Genomic DNA, 21,201 nt, shown 5'->3' on the forward strand with positions numbered 1-21,201 from the left:
CTAATTAGCTTAGAAACTATTTTAGATGCATTGTTGTTTATTTCCCTGCTCTGGAGTTGGGTTTTTCCCTCTCTGATTAGGCTGGCATTCAGAAATCTTAAAACCTACATTGTGAGCTTTTGTGTCCACATGTGTGTGTCTTTGTGGTGGAATTAAGACCATAACTGTGTTTCCAGAAGCTGACAAGCTGCAATCAAATTTGCAGTGCTAGAGGTACAAAAATGACATTACTAAAATAATGCCTTTTTCTTTCAAGTACATTAACAGTCACTTCATCCTCTGCTCTCTTCTGAAACCTCTCATAGTTTGGTCTTAGTTTCACCTTTGTACCCTAGTGCCAGTTTCTGAAAAGCATCTTAAAACAACAGCATATACTGAATGAACAGAGAAAAGCAGGAATTTTCAGGTAAGTGCATATACACACTCAGTATTTATGTTCTTTCAAGGAATGCATGAGGTTTGTCACAGAAAACCATTAGACTTTGTACAAATGAAGAGGATACACATTCCTTACCAGGCTCAGAAGCTGTAAAAGTCTTCTCACTAGAAATTACCTCCTGAAAGACCAGGACAGATGATCATGTATTGCAAATGCTGCAGTTTATTAATGAAACAGAACTTGGCTAACTCTGCCAATGAATCCTACTTGCTGGCCTACTCACTGTTTTCCATGGCTATCAAATATTTAATGGGTGCAGAGAAGGCCTGCAGGTGTAGAACAGGAGATAAGCTGTGTCACTCTGCACTGAGGAATTGGGAATCTTGGTGATGTGATCATCATCAAAGCTGTACCAGTTCTGGGTGATCGAGTGCTTGCAGAAAGCTGTGTAGTGGCCATCATCCAGAAAACCAGAGTGGTTCTGTAACAACACAGTCTGTTAAAACAGAAGGCTTACTCCTTCTTACAGGCAAAGCTAGGAACTGGCAATCTTTTTTTTTGTTTGTTTTTTTTCACTTGGAGAAGAGGGGAGAGAAGATTCTAGCTTCCTCTGGCTTACAGTGAGGAATATTATTTTAAATAAACTATTTAAAACCAAGCAAATAGATAATGGTTATGTTTCTCTATTTTGCAAGATTAAATTTGCAACCCAGCTGATTAGCCCTAGCAGGGGTCACTATAAGTGTCTCCAGCAGTTAGTGATGGAAAAAGAGACCTTTTAGTCCTTATTTATAGACAGGATTCATGCAGGATCAGCTTGTGAGTTTATGCTGAAAAGTCTGAGGAGGCTCCAGCCAGGCATCATGTGGCAGGAGTACACACTGTTTAGAACTGGGATGTGGAGGAAAGGAGAGAAAGTGACCTGTCTCGTTACATACTGTTACTGGATTATGTTCACAGTAAGTAAAACAAACATATACAGTATGTGTGTGCATATACATATATAAAAACCTGTTACTGGTCCATTTTTAGTGAAACAAAGGGGAACAAAGTTCCTTTGCAAGCTCTAACTATCATATTTAAGCACAAATGAACACAGGCTTCATCTGCTCCCTGAGGCAGGGCATTACAGACACAAGCAGGGAAGGCAAAGCTCACCACTACAGCTGACAGACTGTAGTCTGCATCCTTGCAGAGAAGTGGGGAACTGTAAGGGGAGAGATCCAGGTTGCCGAGCGGGTAGCTGATGGTGGTTGAGAGTTTCCTTTTCTGCTTGCCTTGCCATGCAAACCTGAAACAAAATTTTGAACTATTTAAAATAACACTCAGCTGCCTTCTTCTGTTGCTGTGGTTGCTTAACTGACTTCTAGGGGTAGGGAAAAACAATGAATGTCTACCCAGAACGTTGAAAGGTCTGTATCAATGTTGAGTACTACTGTAGATTGACAGAAAATGCACAAAACCCACAAGAGATGTCCAGCAAGAAGAGCAGAAATCTTATTTCCTGATCTTTACATTTATCAGAAAGAGCAGAAGTCAGATCTCTGCATCACTATCACTGTGTCTTAAATGTGTTTGACTGCACTGTTCTCAGCTCTTCTTTCATTCCAGGTTCCCCATCCTCTTTCCCCTGTACTACCACACTGTACTTTTAAACTTGTATAAAATGTCCAAGGGCTGCAGCTCATCTGAACCTGTCAAGAAAAGCAGATGCTGAACAGGAAGTTAAATAATAACTCTACATAAATGTAGTTTATGTTGAAACCTAATATCCCAGAATAATTCTCTTTATAGATGGAAAATTGTTAAGAATAAATTATTAAGCATAAATTTATCATCTGGCCATGCATGCCTAGTAGAGTGTGCTAGTCAGGGGCTCTTAGACTGATGGACTGCTCTGTTCAGTAGACTCAGGTGCTTAGACCTGATTGAATTAAGGGATAAAAAAATTCAGTGTCAGCTGCTATGGTGAGCAGCAAAATGCCCTGTTTCACAACTCCAGTCACAAGCTCTCCCACTTGCCACCCGAACTGATGATATGAACTGCTGTACTAATCTATACTCAGACACTCCTTGCTGGAGTTTTTTTTTCCTTTTGGAGAAGAGATCCCAAACTGAGCAACATTTGGTGGACTGCAGTGTAGAGCACAGCAGAACATGTCTGAGATTTCAGGAATGCAGCTTGTATGTTTTGATAGGTCTATTTCTGTAACTGCCCATTTAGCTCCCAGGTACCAAAAGTATTACAAACACCCATTTGCAGTGATTTTTTTTTTTTTTCCCCTTTTATACAAGTGCAAGTGACTGTTGTTCATGTCTCATAAATCCCAGGAAACAGCCACATTCTGGCCTATATAGACTGTACCTCTTTAGGTGAAAGATAATGATCTGCGGTGCCTTAGTGATGGTGCCCTTGACTGCAGCATCTCGTTTACTTCCACAGCAGGAACAGTGGATTTGGTTGTTGTGAGTCAGTGTGTCTTGCTGAAAGAAGCACTTGAGACAATCCTGTCAAAGACAATAAAAAATCATTTGATCAAACAGATCTCCCTCCCTGCAGATCCTAAAGCAAGGTAAGAGATGGGTTCACTGTACTTTCAGATGTAGCAAGGCTGACATTACAAACAGACTTGGAACAGACAGCAGCCAACACTGGCTTCCTTTTTTCCCCAAAAACAGGGAAGTATTTTGACGAGTCAAAGAAACCCTCATGGTTGTTATTGATCAATCTTAATATCTTTCATCCCAATGCTCCTGAGAGCATTGTTCCCATCACCTTACCAGCCTCTGCAGTCCAGAGACCAGTACAGAAACCCCACCTTCTCTTAGGACCAGCTCAAAGACTATCCATTAGTGGCCATGAAACCAACATAACTAAAAAACTGCATCTTTTTAATAACCCATTAATCTAAGCCACCTACTCCCACGTAAAACAGAAAGCAGTGGGAATATATTGGAAGCTGTACCTGCAGAGAGCACGATGTCTTGGAAGCAATGGGCAGGGAGAGAACAGTAAAGCTCTCGGGCCTGTTGGTGGTGGCCCTGCATTCCAGACATGTGATGTCGTAACTGAGCTGTCCCTCAAACAGCTGTGTGATAATAGATGTTTCACTGACACCCTCTCGGCTTGCTTTTGCATCTTTTATGCATCTCTTGCTTGACTGTACAGAAGGAAAAAAAAAAAAAAAAAAAATCAATGAAATATAGGTAATTGACTATTTGACTGCTTTGGAAGTGCCCTCACTGGGTGTTCATGGTTGCTGCCCACTGCCTGGGTAGGCTGGTAGTCAGTCTTGTCACAGAGCTTGGCTCTCAAATGCCAGTACTTTGCTTCAGGTTTCATACATACATTCATACATACATACAATCCTCATCTGAGAGAAATTAAGCAAAAATTAATATAATATTCTGGACATTAGATGGGATTGATACACTTGCTAGACAAGCTCCTTATCAGTAGATCCAAAGAAGAGAAAGGCAGACCCAGAGGCATAGCAGACATTAAGATTTCAGGCAGATGAAAAAGTGGAAGAATATAAAGCACAGAAGGAGCAAGGAGAGGGAGAAGGGAGGATAACTGAGCTACAGAGAGTATTATCATTTGGATGAGGGCTGCAATTTATGTAGCATTACACAAGAAGCAAACAAATTACTGTGTGCATGTGGATATAAAACAAAGGAAGAAAATGACAACTCTTTGCATCTACATCACATGGCTTGGAAGAGGAGGACAGGCCTCAGATTACACTGAATCACGACTTGCAAAGCAGAAATTATTTTGATCCCCAGTACACCTCAGTTGGGCTCTTACCTTCTTGAGAGCCTCATGGAGCCCATTCAACACACAGATCAGAAACTCCTGTGCATCCTGCTGAATTCCTTCGCTAAAAATTGGGTACTGCTTCCTCAGGGCTGAATAAAAATTCACTGGGGAAACCAAGTCAGATTCTCCCAGCCACATATCACTCATCAAACAGCCAAAGGCAGTTGCAGACTCAGCATTCTCCCTTGTGAAAAATAAACAAGTTTCAGTACAAAAAGATGATGGCTCTCCCTTCAAATCGGAGCATAATACATGAACTTAGAAAACACCCACAGGTACAGTATGGCTCTGACATTCTGTCATTTGGTGTGAGGGACTCTGCAGATACTAGAAAGTAGCAGGAATCATGGAGACAACAATGACAGCAACTGGTATTACCCACAAAATAACAGAAAGTAGTACAATGTTTAAGTTATCCAGCAAAAAAATAATTCAGGGTCTCAGAGGAAGGGGAAGAAAATCAACTTGTGGCCAGTTTGACCAGAACTGGCTGGGGAGCTGGCAGGCAGCTGCTCAGACCCTCTCACAGCAACATGGATTTTTTGGAAGAAAAACGGCAGCACCAGGCAGAAAAATATCAGTAGTGCAAATAAACTGACTTACATGTGTAGGGCTGTTTTGTACTTTCCTGAGAGGAAATACTCCATGAGAGGTGGCACACTGCAGAGGCACTGCAAAATTGCATTCATGTAGCAGGTGTTGCCAAGATTCCTCAGGCCAGAGAGCCCTGGGCACCGCCTGTTCGTCGCCTCCATCAGTTCCTCCCAGGAATACTGCACACTGTTCAAGCAATCAGAATCATACTTCCACCTACCAGGAAAAAAACCCCAAAACAGCTTGAATCTAAAATGCTACAGTACTTTTTGTATTGTTTTTCAGCAAGGGGCATTGTCTTGAGAGGAAATTTCATGCTGTTTCAGGATCTTCCTTGTATGTCACGTTCACATTTACTTCCATTAAGCTAATAAAGACCATCTCCCACACTAAGCTCTTCCCAGTACAGTGAGACAACATTAAAAGGTATTTTCTAAATACCTTTAGATGTTGTTTAGAGTTATTGCTAAAATTCCACCGTCTTTGATTCCATACACCATTACTCAAAAACTATAACCAACTATAAATAGCTCTCAAGCATTTCTCCCAACAGAATGCATATTGTATTTTATTTTCTCAGTGTCCTGGTACTTATCTATTCTCTTAAAAGCACAGTTTGCAGTCCAGATGCTGCTGTAAACAAGTTGCTATTTACTTTTTCCATGAGCCACTGAGTAATACTTAATTAATTCTAAATTCACATTGAGTAAATTTGGGTAGGTTTGTTTTCTTGCTGCATACACCTGCCCTAGACCACACTGTCACCATCCCCAATTAGGCAGAAGAGAGGTCTGAACACAGACCCTGCACAACCCATCACTGATGATGCCTTGAACTTTTAAAGGCCACTGGTTGAGTCTGATGCAGAAGGAGAGAAAATTCTAAAAATCTCAACTATCTTTGTAGAACAGGAGAAGCCATTTCTTTCCCTTTATCACAACAGATGTCCAGGTTCCCATTTCTGGAGATCTCCCAGGCCAACAGTCGTTTTCTATCATCTAATAGCTACAAAACAACTACAAAGCTGTTTCCTTCCAAATTTCCCTAACAGCAGACCCAAAATTTCTCAGCAGCTCTACCTATAGACCAGCTTCCTCTGAAAAGACTTAAATCCATCTTTTATAGCCATCTCCAAGGAATACCAGCTCGGATGACAAAACATGCTGAGACCATTGGGCATGAAATCACCTCTTCCATCCAGTTCCATGGCATGACTGGTCCCAGTTCTGGGCTCCCCTGCCACGAGGCTTTGTGATGCCATTGTTCTATGGTTCTCCCTGGGGGAACATGCCTGGCCTGACCTGCCTCTCTCCTTCCTAGATGCCACCAAAACCTTGGGAAGAGACAGGCACCCACCAATTGCACTGGGCAGAGCAATTATTCATGTTTGCTTAAGCCTGTTCCAGTATTTATTATTGCCTTGCTCTGATGCAAGGGCAGCTCTGGCTGAGGTATTGACCCTTAAAAAGCATAACTACCTCAAAACCAGGCTGAATTAGTTTAGTGGTGCTTAGGAAGTTTTCCTGGGCAAAAATGGTAGTGGCAGAGAATGTGTCTTTTTATTTAGCTAAAGAGACAGCCCTGCATTTCATACACCAGTGATGAACAGTAAATTTTCCCTACTATATCCACTTTGGGAAGTAACAAGTACCCACAGAAAAGGCTCAAGAAGCCATTAGAAAATTCTTAGTTACCTCACCTATTAAGCTTCATACAGAGGATGTTGGGATGGTTTATCTGCTACCACTGCTATTAATCTCCCAAATGTATATCTGCAAACCAAGATATAAAACCAACACAAACATACTATTAAAAATCCAATCTGCAACATTTTTTTAAGTGGAACTGTGATCTTGTAATGTACTTTACCAAGAGTTCCAAATGCTTTAATTATAATCCTGTGGGTTAAACTTTAAATTTAACAAATGTGTACAAATGCCTGAAGAATATGTAACTATATTCATACATTTGTCACATGGCTGCTGAGCAGCATCTAGAAAAGCAGCTCCCCTGCACATCTACCTTTGCCTATTTTGCCACCACGTGTTCATGTTTGGGATTGGTTTTCTCTGTTTCATCACCAAAATACTGGAAGAAAGCAGTCCACAATGCTAAAGTTGCTGGATTAATCAAAAGGTTAAACATTCATGCATTTGAGTTTTTTGCAAAAAGAAATACTGATGTAGGAGGAAACTAAAGTGCATTTTGAAACAGAATTTACATAAGCAATCAACACTACTCTGTAAGTACATAATACTCTGTTTAATCTGTTGTTCAATAATTTTTCTTCTAATGAAAATATCCTGAGGACGATGATAGGGAACAAAAATATCTGTCAAGGAAAACAATGTAGCTTACCTATTTTCCCTTTGTGAGAGATATTCTTTAAATAACCTTTTAGAAGGAAATTCAATGAAGCATTTCAGCTTTTTACTAGAAATAGAGAAGGTTTAAATTAGTATTCCTGTACTTTAAAATTAGGCTTCAACAAGCTATGCTCATATTTTGGTTTTGGAAAGTTAACAGAACTTCCAGCACTGCTTCTATTTCCCTCATGTTCAGTAAGCTGAAGAAAGTTTAAAAGCTAAATAATCACAACTACTCTATTCATATCTATTCATAGAGCACTTCAAGTGATGAGGCTTCAGGAGGGGAGTGACACTTCATTGCTTCATGTTCTCAACCACATTAAATTCTATGGGGTAAATGTTCCTACAGCCTGACATGGATAGGATATGACATTCTTACAAGGTCTTACTACCTCTTCAAGTTGGTTGGGTTTTTTGGGTTGTTTTCCTGCTGGTGTGAAGAAGATAATTTGTGAAAGTTGTAATTTCAGCCCCTCTCAATTTGGACAATTTTGGCTTCTCATGTAACTCTAACTCTCACAGAGTAAGCCAGCACTCAGGCCACGAAGATGTACAGACTTATGTACAGTGTCAACCACTCCAGGTCTTACAAACATTCCCCACAGCAATTTGTCCTTTTGGGTCTTGAAAAGGGTACAGGCCCTAATCACTGCCACTCTGAGCAGAGGGAACTCTCCCCACCACCACCACATCACACAAAAGCCACATCTGTTTATTTTGTTAAGAAATGAGTCACAGGTAAAACTACTGAAGATGGGTATCATGATTGCAAAAAAAATTGTGTGTTGCTAAGTGATTTTCAGGAAATATAAAGGTTCCCAACTTTTATTTACAACTTTCCCCAAATAATTTTCTTATTTAATATACTGAATTTGGTGACATTTTTTATAACATTTCTCTAGGAGTCCTTCTGGATTTGAAGAGCCACCCTCACTCAAAGACTCCCGCCCTTAGTTGGCTAAAGATACACAAAGCATTAAAAAATCTTTGAGTTCATCTTGAATAACTGCCCATTACCCCACAGCAACAGAAGGGGATGCAGTCAGGCAGCTCTCATGAAGCAGCTCCCGGTTCAAAAAAAACCACTGTAGAACTTTAAGATATTTTTGTCTTACTCATTAACCCCATTACATATATTCTGTCTACTAAGAGAGTTTTCACTCACCCCCCGCCCCCGGTTCCTGGTGTTACTCAAACCTCAGATACCTCAAAGGTGGCAACTGCTCTGATCCAGCATGGCAAATTCTACTTGTCTGCACAGCTACATAAATCCACTCAAATAACCTTTCAGACAAAGAACAACAGCAGAAGTCTGTAAACAAGAATAAATTTATTTTAGATTCTTTAAAGATTTAATGATATACAAAATGTATACAGTATTATAGCCTTATAACATTTTACCTTTCCCCGTCAAACATAAACCACCATTTAAACAGCTATTGTGTTCGTGCCTTAGGTCTGTATCTATAAGATACACTACTGAATAAAAAATTTATAGAGCTATATGTGGCCCTTTTAATTAAAAATTACAAATTAGTACCTATGTAACAAAAAAACAAAACAAAAAAAAAACCACAAAACCCAACATCGCAGCATGAAACTTCAGTTGGACAACAGTTTTTTTTCTTGCTGAGTTTTCAACAATATTTGGGACAGTTAAATTACATTTTATTGGCATGAAGGTGCATTGCAATCTCCCGTACTTTACATAATGCTAATCCAACCCTAGTCTCTCTTAAATAAGTACCACAAACAACATAACATTAAAGATGTTTTCTACACAATTTTAAATACATTTTAAAAAGTTATGTGTACATTCAGTTTGATATACTGGTTTTACAAGATCTTTGGAAGGCATAGGTTCTGAAGCAGTCACTACATACGAGGAAAAGCACTTCCAACTTGTGTTCTTACAAGGCATTGTTTGGACCAGCACATACTATTTCTTCTATTAAATATGATTATACCAGTCTATCATGGCTTTGTTACTATATGATGGTGACTTGATAAAATTGAAATGTATAAAACAAAAAATTTCATTATGCACAATTAGGGCTCTATTCCACAAACAAAACAAAGAAAAAAAAACAACAAACAAAACAAACAAAAAAGGAAAAACAAAACCAAAAAACAAACCTACTTCACAGCCATGAAGCTGAATCCTGATTCAAGAGACATTCTCTCTCCATGGGAACAGATCAAGTTATTAAGTTCCTACCTTCAGCCTCAGCCTACTGACATCATTATTCACACCTCACTTGGCTCTGTCCTCTTCAAAAGGCCAGATTAAAAGATATCTGGTGAAAAAACAAGAGTGTAATACTTCTAAAATCACTCAAAGAATGCTCTGGCATTACAGAGGTAGGTGCTTTCTTGCCTTTTGCTGACAGGAAGACAGCTGCCAAGAGACAAATGCTTTACCTTAAGACATCAACTACCAGAATCCTTTTGGTTGAAGGCATATTGCACACCACAGAACTACAGAGAGAAAATCCTCCACCAATCAACCAACCAAGCAAAAATCCGCAACAAATAAAACAAACCACAAACAAAAATCAACCAACAAAAACCACAACACAAACCAAAATCCATAATACCTTCTGCTAAAAAGCCCCTTTAAAAACATATCTTAAATATTTGTCATTATTCAACCTTTAAAATGATGAGCTGCCAAGCTGTTCTCTGTAGGTGGTTATCACAAGTTGTTAGGTCCTTAGATTATGGACCAGCCAAAATTCCACTTGTAAGACAGTGATGCTTGTTTTGACAAATCTTTCTTTTAATCAGTGAAGGAAAGGTAAATGACAACTCTGTGATGTTTCATTAGGTTTGGATGAAGCCACTGATTTGGTCACATCATTAGAGCATCAGACGAATAGAATGAGCTGAATCTGATTCTTTGGTGCAGCTTCCAGGCTGAATTGTCAGTTCAGGGGAATCATCCTGAGGAAATATGATCTTGTCAGGTGTGTAATCATTCCTCTTCAGATCTGCACAAACAAAATGAAGTCACATTGATTACTATTTACTAACAGAATCAATAGGGCATGAAGTCTTTCAAAGACTCAGGAATGCACAGGTGCCTAAAGAATTCCTCAATATGCACTGTTGCATACTGAGGTTTTATCACACATGTCTTTAGAAGTCTAAAGCTCTGGTTTAAAAAGCGATGGAAACTTGAGAATTATTTTATTTATAGACACTATAGTAAATATTGAGATAACTTTTCCATGGAAATCAGATCCCTCCATGATGTGTTTTGATAATGCAAGAGTTTACAACTCAAATTTAAAACAAATTCTCTCTCTTCATGCAAGAAAAAAACCTGGAAGAGAGATGTGAAACAGTCAGGAATCATGCAAGTTCCTATGGTTCTCCTCGAGTCTAAAAGCCTGATACAAAGAAACAATTCCAAGGTTTGAGATGAGTGTAGTGCAGGTACCTACCAGGAAGTTTCAGCTTCCTGCAGCAGGAATTACAGTGATGCTTTGCTCTGAAGTTTTTGATTGCATCCTCTCCCAGATTGGCTGGGCCAAACACCATATCGTATGACCTTAGATATAAAGCACACATAAACATTAGTCACATGTTGTCATATGCATACATAGCTCTCTGGTAAAAATTTTGTAATAGTTTTCCTTAAACCCTTCTGTGGGCTTACCTTTTTTCTCCAGCTTTTATCACGGAGGGATCTGTCAAATTTTCTCCAACACCTTCAGACAGCACATGAAGAAAAAGTTACATCTGATACATTACATAAATGCATTATTATTGAAAATCCTTGCTATCCTAAGCTATGACTTCTCAGCTTCCCCAAGAACAAAAGCAGAAAAAATAAAGAAGAAAAATCAAACTATATGTGATACTCTTACAAAAATTGCACCTGAACAAGCACCTCTACTTCTAGGATTTCTCCCACCTTTTTTGACATCTGCCTGCAATTCCTAACTTTATGTTTCACCTGAAAGAGAGAAGTTTTGATATAGTTCTCGCAGGCAGAATAACTGGCCCATAATTCAGGATAAATCCAGTTTACCATACTGGCACTACACAATTGTGCCAAAAAATAGGATTTTTTAATGGTGCACATTGTTAGGAAAAAATACAGGTTATATTACCTGTATGGTTGTAAGATTTACTGCCATATTAAACAAGACCACCATAGATTCAAGATGCACTAAATAATCCTTTTTACTTATTACAGGCATTCAAATTCTTAATAAAACACTTTCACCACAAAGAAAAAAAAAATCCCATGTATGCTGCAAAATAAAGACATTACCTTGCAGATCTAGTACCAGCAGTTCTCCTCTGGTATATTCATATGTCCAATGGCTGAAAGCCAGCATAACCTCCTCTAGCATGTTAGTTGGAATTATTTCATCACCATTATTGTTGTTGTATTTTCTAAACTCTCCAGTCATGCACTCCTCAACTGCAAACCACTGGCCAGCAGAGTGGCAATATAACAGGAAAACTTCCAGGAACCTAATGAAGAGCACCCTCAATGAACATCTTTCCAATATATATGGCAAATATTTCATTACTACCAGATTTTTATTTGACTTACTAAGAATTCAATCAAAAAATATCACACACATTTATATTATCACACTAGGCCAGAATCTGTGCAAAAAGAACAACAGAAAATATTGCCAAGGATAATTCTGTCTAACACATTGAGACCAATTGCTCTGAGAGATGGGTGTTCATATATCACTATCTTAATATATTTGATCCACCTGTTAACAACTCTATAGGCATTACCTATGTCAAGAGCATGCAACATAATGGAAGTTCAGAAACACCCACCGTGGAGAGTATGGGATGGATTTGGGCTTCATTTGATTGAAAGCAAAGGTGAGCTTCTGAGCAGCCCTCTGCTGTTGAATTTCCTACAATTCAAAGCCACATTTCATTAGCTGTGTTTTATGATAAGGAACATTAAGGAGCAAAAAAGGCAGCAGGAACAGTGTCTACTCCCCCTGGACAGTGTAACAACTTACTTGCTTCTTGAATTATGTCTACCTTTTAGGAGCTTGAGCTCTTTGTGTAAACCACATTGAAGCAGAGTTTTTAACTCTTTAGCTCATCTAAAGCCCCTGACTAATGTCTTTTTAATAAGTATGTATTAGTTCTTAGGGGGAGTGTGACCAATTTAAGATACTGTGCCTGTCTACGTTTGGAAATTGACATGGGTAAAACTTACTCTCAAACACAAGTGTAACACTGTATCTTCTTTATATATGCTTGACCAAGTATTCACAACTTCAGGAAGAAAAGACTTGATGATATAAAGATGTCCTGATTTCAGGATATCGTATTCTGACCATGTGCATACTACTTTAAGAGCTCGACGTAAACCTCCTCCCATCTCCTCTTTACTTAAAAACTCAATTTTAGCACAGAGTCCCAGCTGTGACCAGGAAGACATGCTGTTGTTCAGGATGCTTGGAGAACTTTCTTCAAGGCGATACACAGTGACTGGTTCACCTAAGTTACAACACAAAAAGTAACAAGTATTTAATTTTCCAAATTTAAGACTAGAAGCACTGAAAACCTCCAGTTTCTTAGATTTCCACATGCTGCAATATCCAGTTGTTAATAACATCCCTAATTAACAAAAAATTTTAATCCTTCCAGTGGGAAAATGCCTCTCCAACCTCTTTCCTATAGCAGCAAAGTAGCAGAGCAGCTGTTTTCCTAATTAGAAGTATTAATGACACTACTAAACCAGTATTAAGAGCACTAAATAAATGTTTATACTTTACATGACTCAAGACAACTTCAAGAGATCCTTCCAGAATAATCTGTTATAAAAAGTTTTAGTATAACACTGTCATCACTCTATTACGATTTCTGAGGACGCCTGTATTTACACCTGGATTTCATAATCAAGTGAAATGCCCTAGAAAAGGTGTCTGCCACACTCACTTATATTTCTGGGTGTTGTAAGACAGATACTAGACTTCTTTTAGTTTACCAAAACTTCAGTTTCATTCTTGCTCTAAGTGTGAAATTTGGCTTCATCATTTCATATTAGAAGGAATCTGTACAGGGTTTACTTCTATTTTCTTCCCCAAAATACCCCAGTGAACCAGCAATAGGAAGTAAAATTCTTACCTCTTGGAGGCACAGGAGTGAATGGAATGCTCTGTGACAATCTCATCAAGTTATTTCTTTCTACAGCTAGAGAAAAATTACAGCATTTGTTAAAAGTTTCAGGATGTAATAACTGTCATTAAGAATACAAACATTACCTCCTAATAGAGACTGACCTGAGTAATAGTAATTGATATCCATGATAGGCTTGAAGGGAGAAGCAATACCTGAGATTTTTAAAATAAAATAACATTAAATAATGAGAAAAGAGATATTGCCTAGTACCTATATTGTTCTGTAAACTATCAAATGCTAAAACTTGCCAAGCAACTATAGTTTGAAAAAAGATTTAATGTGCAGAAAACTAAGTATCACACTTAGCTCTTCAATACCTGGGGGGGAGGATGAAAAAAAATTTTTAAAACTTACCATTCAATGCATCTTCTTCAGGTGGCCTGTGAAATGCCACAAAAACAACAATCATTGCTTCTTAAAAACTTATTTTCTGTTAACTGATTCTGACACATCCTCCTAGGTCACCTTGTTAACTTCACAGTACTGCTTTTATCCTACTTTTCAAGGGCAGTACAGGCTTCTTAATTACAAAACAGCAATGGAAGGCTGTTAAGTAATCTCATGCTTTTAGAGCTACACTTTAAATACCACCAAGTCACGCACAAAATTATGCAAAGTTTGCATCACAAGAGCTCATTCCCACAGAGGTGCTGTAATTAAAACTTGTTCACAGCAGCTTACCCCTCCGTTATCAGATGAATAAGGTAATGGCTTTAACAGTTAACTCAGGGGATAATTGTTAACAAGAGCAATGACTGCACAATTTCAGACAAGGTTTACAGTTTGAAAGGTTGAGTAAAGACCTTTACCAGGAAGCTGACTCCTTAACAAGTGTCAACACAGTACTTTTCATTTAAGGGCATGTTTGGCCCTCTGACATGTGACCCCATTAATCTAAATGGAACCTGTCAAAGAATTCCAGTGAACACATTCAGTTATTTATTAGAAAAACCCTTAAACCTTTTTTTTCACTGAGTGCAACAGAATACCACTATAGCCAAAGACAACAATAAAATTTAAAAAAATCAAAAAGAAAAACAAATAAAATACACAGTAATAAAGCTGCTCTGTTTGTAGAAATCTTACTTACATTTGACTGCTACTTGAAGGTCTACCTTGTAACCAATCCTTTAAATCAAAGCAAAGAGAAAAACAAAGATTTCAGTTTTGAAAGAAAAACATACTAAATTGGAGGTGGAGATGGCAGTGTTTTAAGATCTTGCAGTACAACCTGTACATCAAAAATATTTCACCAAGCCCTGCTGAACTGCAATTGAATGGACAGACTCAAATACAACTGATGAATGGTAACTGCAGTTAAACGAATGGATAAGGCTGTACATTCACTACTGCTTTATGGATTATATAATTATTTTAAGAAAAAGGTGGTGTTTTTTCCACTAACAGGAAGCAGCATATGTTCTAATAGTGAGAATAGGCACAATATGTAGCAAAGGACATGCACAACTTGTCTGAGTCAAAACAGGTCTTCTGTTGCCTCCTTGAACATATGACCCACAAATCAGTATTATTCTTTAAACAATCTGCTTCTTCTCCCTTATTTGTTTAGTTTCTAGTTCTGCTGAACAGCAAGGAAAAAAAAAAGAGGACACAAACCGTCAGTAATGCTGCTTTAGAGTCCACCTGCTGAGGGTCTTCACATGATGCTCTTCTGCTCTTGCTGTACACTATGAATGAAAGAGATTCATAAGCAGACACAGAACAGCACTGTGTCATTGTCACCTAATAAGAGTGGGCAACTCAACAGCTTAGTGTGGCTCTTAGTAAAAAAACCTGATCCATGACTATCTGATCTTTACAAATTTTCCAGCAGTCCTAACTAGATCACTCAGCTTTTTATGACTCTGTTTGTGACAAATACAAAGTAACAGAACTAAGCTGGTATGACAAGACACGACCAGACATGGGAGCAGATTCAAATAGCATCTATTAAGAAAATATTTCAAGATGCTTTAATGTTCTGTGTTTCCTTTGTATCTTCTAAGAATATGCATTGTCAACAAAATTTAGAGACAAAATTAGGTCACTTGAAAGACCAAAATGCACTTACATTGTTCTGTATGGACAACTGCCAGAGGATCAGTAAACCCACCACAAGACCTAGATTGTCTTAGACCAGAGTCAGTGTGAAGACCCTACAGAAAAAAAGAAATAAATCACGAGTCAGCATATTCATTATTTTAAAAAAAGTAAAACCAACCCCTTCATGATGCACCTCAAGCACCTTGCTGGATAAAAATATAAAAGTGAGTGCACAATGCAGTTAAAATGTTCTTTACCATAACCATCAGGTCTAACATTTTCATGTCCACATTAAGACTACTGACCCATACTGAAAGAGCTCTTTAAAAGGCAGTGTTACAACAGGATGCAATTACAGAAATGTATGTTACACCAACCCCACAAGCACCTAGATCAGCTATTCCATCACATGCCTTTGTTAACTATCAATTCTCATTCATGAATGTGGCTCTGGCAGAAACTAAAGTTCTATTTCAACCCACTGAAAATAGGAACAAAAGCTCAAGTTATCTTGCCACATGAAAACCTACAGTTACTTAATGGAATTTCCTCATGGATGTATTCCTTAGCAATAATTACATGCTTCTTTAATACTTACAGAGGTGGTCAGCTTTGGACAACAAAATAATTCTTTTGCAAAAAAGGAGAAAGGCAATTCCATCACAAACTTTAACTACATGTGGAATGACATAGGGCTAGAACATTTCTCACTCACTCAGTAAAGTGTAAAAATTGAACACTTTTATGAAAAAAAACAAAAACCTACAACCTGGATTACTATGCATTGCTTTCGATTCCAAGATTTATAACATTTCATAATTATTTACCATCATTTTGCACCCTTCCTTCTTAAGGAAAACACACCTGAAAACACACACACAAGCCTACATGTACATTTGTGTGTCCAGTGGATACATCTACCTACACATGCACACGTCTGTGTGTGTAAAACTGCATATATATACATAAAGAACAACTTTTTAATTGCTTTTTAAATCATGACCAGAGTTTACTTATAGAATCAGAAAACAGAGTTTCTAGTCTTTGCTGTACATAATACATTTGGTATCTGGTGAATATAGTCTCTCTAATAAATGAAAATCATCTTTACTTACTTGAAGTCTGGTTGTCTCTATGCCCTCCAATATAGCTTTTTTGAAGTCTTCCTGCTGTTCCTACGAAAAAAAAAAAAAAACAACAAACAACATAAATGGAATACATTACTACCGAAAAACCCATGGCAAAAATACACACAAACAAAAAGCTTTCTGGTCACACATTATACTTATCAGAAGGTCCTGACAGAATAGCTCAGCAAAACATTGATATTACAAGTCATAATACAATTCTCAAATCAGATTCTCCCCTGAATGAAGGATCACTACAAATGCTAGCTTGTATTTACTAATTTAACAGCCAGTGATGAAACAAAAATTTTTGGTACCCTATAGCACTCAAAGGACTATTGATTAGCACTTTGATAAATCACTTTCCACTTACTTCTTTTTATTATTCTTGAGTAAGACAGAAATAATACATAGTTTATTATAAGTTTATTAGAAAAGCCTTTTCTTCTTGGGAGCACAATAAACAACTTTTGTCACTTTTAAAATCACATACACTGACATCCTGCTCTACAAAATATCACGTAAATCCATGAAATCTTCCTAAATGTGGACCTTGAAACTTATGAGTGTCAGACACTTTGTTAGACAATAATCATAGGATACATAATTTTATGTGAATTCATAGTTGTGGTCATCTCAGCTTTCATAACCTTAGATCTTGTTTAATATTTAATTAGTATCACATTATGAAGCAATAGTACTTGCTGTATCGTAAAGCATGTACGCATTCCTTCCAGGCTGCATTTTGCAAGTACTTTGATTATATTTGCTCTTACACTTTTTCAAAACAGATTGTGAAGTATAAAAAATTATCTCTACTAACACATTTCACAAAGCATTCCACGCTTACCTCAAGATCAGCACTTTTTTCTTTTATTTTGCTTGCTGCCTCTTTAAAGCGCTGCAGCTCCATGCTGTCTCTGTGACCTTCGACACAGTGAATTGAAAAAGAGTGTTCAAAAATCAAAGGCATCCTCCAACCTTCTGACCATGCCAATAATTTGCATCACCATAGCAAAGGGTTACAAATCATCTAAGCTCTGTAAGCCTGTTTGCACTGGAGAAGACTTTCCAAACAAACTAATGTGGAAATCAATATAATTAAATATTAATAGGAAACTATTGCTTTTCCTTCATTAAGGCATGGATTACCACAGTTCAAAAAGTGAAATTAACATTCTGAAATTTTACTCAAGCATATGTTCCTGATGTGAAAGGAACAGAGCAGACCAAATTAAAGTATTTTTATGTCACTACGACAAGCGAAGGAAAAGCAGACAGTTTTCTTGAAGTAGCTTTTACAATATACCCTCCATCCTCACAGTTGCAAGAAATGGTTTTCAGAATTTTACCAAGCGTGTAGCTTTATATCAAATGAAAACATAGTTGGATTCACAATAGAAAGCTGCACTGTATCATACATTTTATAAAACTGGCAGTAAGAATGAAGAGCATGTTCTAAAAGCTAGAGGTGTCAGAGGACCATACACTAAAAAATTGTCTCCAGTAAAATAAGTATAGTTAGTATTCAAAGTTATTAGTTGTGAAGTACATTTAAAGATTAGGTGAAAGTTACACAATCACTGTCCACTTTTTCTGTTCATTCTTGTTTTCTGAATTGTAACAGTTTTCCTTTTTTCAAACCACGAGGAAGTTGTAGACTAACTAGCTATTTGTTCATAGATGTGTAACACAGATCTAAAGCCACTAAGTGCATGTAGGCAGCTTCTTAGAACTTTAAATTTCACAGCAGTGGAAAGATCTCTTGTCTAAAGATTTCAACTTTTACATCCTCAGCAAACCTTTGGAAAACACCAAGACATCTGTGACAAAAGCTCTGCAGGTGACCTGACAATTCCAAATTGTGATCTTCTGCTACATGCTAAGCATACTTAAAGCATCATCTACTTTACAGAAATCAGTTAGTAAACCCACACCTGTGTTTTGTAATGAATCTGCCACTGTTTTACCATTCAAATATGTAGGAAACTAACCCAAACCATGCACCTTTTTACTCTTGAGCAAAACTTGAGGGGAGGGCACAATGCTGTATATAATAACAGGACTTTGGAAGCTTCCAAAATGACTGCCAAAATATACATTAACCTAGGCAACAGTGGAAGATTCCAGTCTTAACAGTGTTTAGAAATATAGTATAGGAGGATCCCTCAAGCTTGACATAGATACCACAGAGATATTTGTCCAGGATTCCATCAGCCTAGTAGGTCTTCTGTGATTACGTCAAGAAATAGACAATATTTTTAATTTATGCAATGAGAAGGTAGGAGCTTTATAATGAGTTGCAAAACGTTGTCTACAATGCCCATACCAAGTTGTAGAGCTGCTCATTGTGCCAAACTGCTATACTCAACAACTAGCTACGTTTTTCAGAAAAATATTGTCTATGTGACAGAATTATAAAGAAATGGTAATTTAAGTAAAAAAATACAAGCAACATAGGGAAATTAGAGATGTTAAAAGCAAACAAAAGCAGAGCAAAATGGTAGATAAAGTCACCTGCAACCGGAATACACCCAAAATACTATACAATTCTTGATAAGTCAAACCTTGTGGCTTAGATTTGGTCCACAGTTTATGAAGCAGTCCCATAAGGATGTTAGAACATAAATCTTGGTTTTGTAGTTCCATTGAATAGACATGCTGACTTTTTGAAAGTTCATCTTTAATATTCAATTTTCCATGTGAGCCACCACGGTTGACTGTTGATGTCAAGTCGCCAGCTGACAAACAAAACTTCCTTTGGGGGTTGTTCTTCGATAAGTTGACAGAGGACTGCTGATCACATTTGTCAACTCTGCAGCTGTAGTTATCATTAGTGTCACTCTCATCATGAATAAAACCACAATTAATGTATCCTCCATTTTCAACACAAGGTTGGGTGAAAGCAAGGCAAGCAGAGCCAGAAGCAAGAGGATAAGAGCAGCTAATTATGACTTCAGGACATTCAGAATCTACTTTGTTATACTTACCCACAAATGCACCAAATTCTACATTATTATCTCCTTCTGTGGCCTTAGAGAAAACAGTCTCTTCATGCTTTGCTGAAGAATCCAGCTGACTTTTGCAACTGGGCCGAGATGGAGTGCTAACAAAAAATTTAGCTGTTGGGGATGTTACATGTGGCATGCTGTTGGACGAGTTGCCTAATTTTTTACTTTTACCAACTGATTTTGAGATCTCTGCAGCCTGTATTCGTTGGCGGAGTTCTGGAGGGGAAACAGCATTTGAAAATAAGGCACTGCCCGAGGAACCTGCCTCTTGAAAGTTTATTTCTTCTCTCCGGGGAACTGGAGCTAACTCCTGACCAATTGTCTTATGTTGGACTTCTTTGTCATCTCGTATAGCAATGTTACAGAGTAAAGCATTGTTACTCTCAAGGCCTCCTTGTGGAAAAGAACCGAAGACATTTCCAATGCTGTGCTTTTTCCACACAGATGATCTTAGAGAGCCATCCTCAATGAGGTTTTGTGCCAAATGTTTGGAAATGCTCAATTCCCGTGTGATTTCATTATGAACCTTACTAGCTTCTGAAGCCTTCTGTGCAGTCAATGTTTTCAAAGTATCCACAGTCAGAGCAGAGAGATCCTGTAGGTGGCCGATCTGTGAATCTAAAGACTGTAATGACCGTTTTATGTAGTTGACACGATCACCAACTTCCTTTATTTGAATGCACATTTGTTCCACCCTAAGAAAAATCAAATTATGAAGTAGCTATGAAAGTTGTTTTCCTCAATATGCAAAAGAAACATCTCTGCAACCCTTACTGCCCATTTAATATGGGAAAAAACCCTCTACATTTGCAAGTTGGTATACACTGCAGCATTGGACTGTTTTGTAATAAAGCATTTGTACATATTTCTGAATCACAGAATTAACATACACATCAATACAGGGCCTACAGCACCTTTTCAAAGTTATCAGCCTACTGAAACATCATGCAAAAAAAAAAAAAACTAAGTGATACGAATGCCTCAGCTTACTGAGGGCTGCTGCAGATCAGGAAGCATCAATCACAGTATCAGTTTCCACATATCACTGGAAAGACTTAGACAAATTTCTGAACTATATTTTTGCCCTCCTTAAAGCACATCTAAAAAACCTGCAAAAATTCTAAGCTTCTCTATTAAAAAATTTTACTTGTAAATACTCTACCGTTCAAATGTGACTCGAATCCTCTCCTCACTTCCAGAATGAAATTTATCATCCTTTTCATTGAAATACATCTCAACACACAGCTCTTCAAAATCATGAAGTTTCTTTTGATCTTCTTCTGTTAGGAAGAGTTCTAAAGAGAGATTAAACAGTTAAGAAGGTGAATGTGTAGTGAAGTAGTACAAGTACTGCTAACTCATAGCCACAACTCTACAAAGGTGTTAAAAATTAAAAAGGCACACAAAACCAAAACCAACAAAATACACAGTGCCACCTAAAACCCTTCTTCTCTCCTTGCTAGAAAAAAAAATTCAAGGTCCCAGATTTTTGCTAAAATAAAAATAAAAATTCTAATTCTGAGAGGATCTGCACAACAACTTTCTCATTCTTGGGAACCTTGTAGCTGCCTTCCAATACCTGAGGGCAACCTACAGTAAGGCTGGAGAGGGACTTTTTTCACAACAGTGCTCAGCAAAAGGACAAGGAGAAATGGTTTTAAACTGAAGGAGAATAGAT

The 21,201-nt window shown here is 37.7% G+C and overlaps 2 protein-coding genes across 9 annotated transcripts in view; both read right to left on the reverse strand.

The window, feature by feature from the left end:
* Window positions 1–581: 581 nt before the first annotated feature.
* USP50 (ubiquitin specific peptidase 50) lies at window positions 582–8,472 on the reverse strand. Of its 5 annotated transcripts, XM_071754460.1 has the most exons (8): window positions 8,372–8,472; window positions 7,155–7,229; window positions 4,806–5,012; window positions 4,191–4,386; window positions 3,346–3,540; window positions 2,745–2,887; window positions 1,538–1,670; window positions 582–860 (listed from the first exon to the last, which is right to left on the reverse strand). In XM_071754460.1, exons 3-8 carry the CDS (start codon window positions 4,955–4,957, stop codon window positions 678–680), a joined length of 1,002 nt encoding a protein of 333 aa, XP_071610561.1. In that variant the 5' UTR covers window positions 4,958–5,012; window positions 7,155–7,229; window positions 8,372–8,472; the 3' UTR covers window positions 582–677. The 5 variants fall into 5 exon arrangements, with proteins under 5 accessions (XP_071610561.1, XP_071610558.1, XP_071610557.1 ...); XM_071754457.1 differs by lacking the exons at window positions 7,155–7,229; window positions 8,372–8,472 and adding an exon at window positions 5,939–6,072; XM_071754456.1 differs by lacking the exons at window positions 7,155–7,229; window positions 8,372–8,472 and adding an exon at window positions 5,876–6,072.
* A 4-nt stretch (window positions 8,473–8,476) lies between these two features.
* The window catches only part of TRPM7 (transient receptor potential cation channel subfamily M member 7), a 55,599-nt gene continuing 42,874 nt past the window's right edge, over window positions 8,477–21,201 (reverse strand). For 3 of the 4 annotated variants that reach the window (XM_071754442.1, XM_071754444.1, XM_071754443.1), the window contains 16 exons: window positions 20,686–20,818; window positions 19,503–20,218; window positions 17,363–17,439; window positions 16,501–16,560; window positions 15,414–15,498; window positions 14,960–15,030; window positions 14,433–14,470; window positions 13,697–13,722; window positions 13,444–13,494; window positions 13,289–13,354; window positions 12,375–12,658; window positions 11,978–12,060; window positions 11,448–11,653; window positions 10,827–10,878; window positions 10,612–10,718; window positions 8,477–10,155 (listed from right to left, as the gene is read on the reverse strand). In XM_071754442.1, coding sequence (XP_071610543.1) covers window positions 10,025–10,155; window positions 10,612–10,718; window positions 10,827–10,878; window positions 11,448–11,653; window positions 11,978–12,060; window positions 12,375–12,658; window positions 13,289–13,354; window positions 13,444–13,494; window positions 13,697–13,722; window positions 14,433–14,470; window positions 14,960–15,030; window positions 15,414–15,498; window positions 16,501–16,560; window positions 17,363–17,439; window positions 19,503–20,218; window positions 20,686–20,818 — 2,186 coding nt within the window. In that variant the 3' untranslated portion in view covers window positions 8,477–10,024. Of the gene's footprint in view, window positions 10,156–10,611; window positions 10,719–10,826; window positions 10,879–11,447; window positions 11,654–11,977; window positions 12,061–12,374; window positions 12,659–13,288; window positions 13,355–13,443; window positions 13,495–13,696; window positions 13,723–13,746; window positions 14,248–14,432; window positions 14,471–14,959; window positions 15,031–15,413; window positions 15,499–16,500; window positions 16,561–17,362; window positions 17,440–19,502; window positions 20,219–20,685; window positions 20,819–21,201 lie in introns of those variants that run through there. The other variant, XM_071754445.1, reaches the window with a different exon arrangement.

The sequence above is a fragment of the Heliangelus exortis genome, chromosome 11 (assembly GCF_036169615.1).
Source record: "Heliangelus exortis chromosome 11, bHelExo1.hap1, whole genome shotgun sequence".
NCBI lineage: Eukaryota > Metazoa > Chordata > Aves > Apodiformes > Trochilidae > Heliangelus > Heliangelus exortis.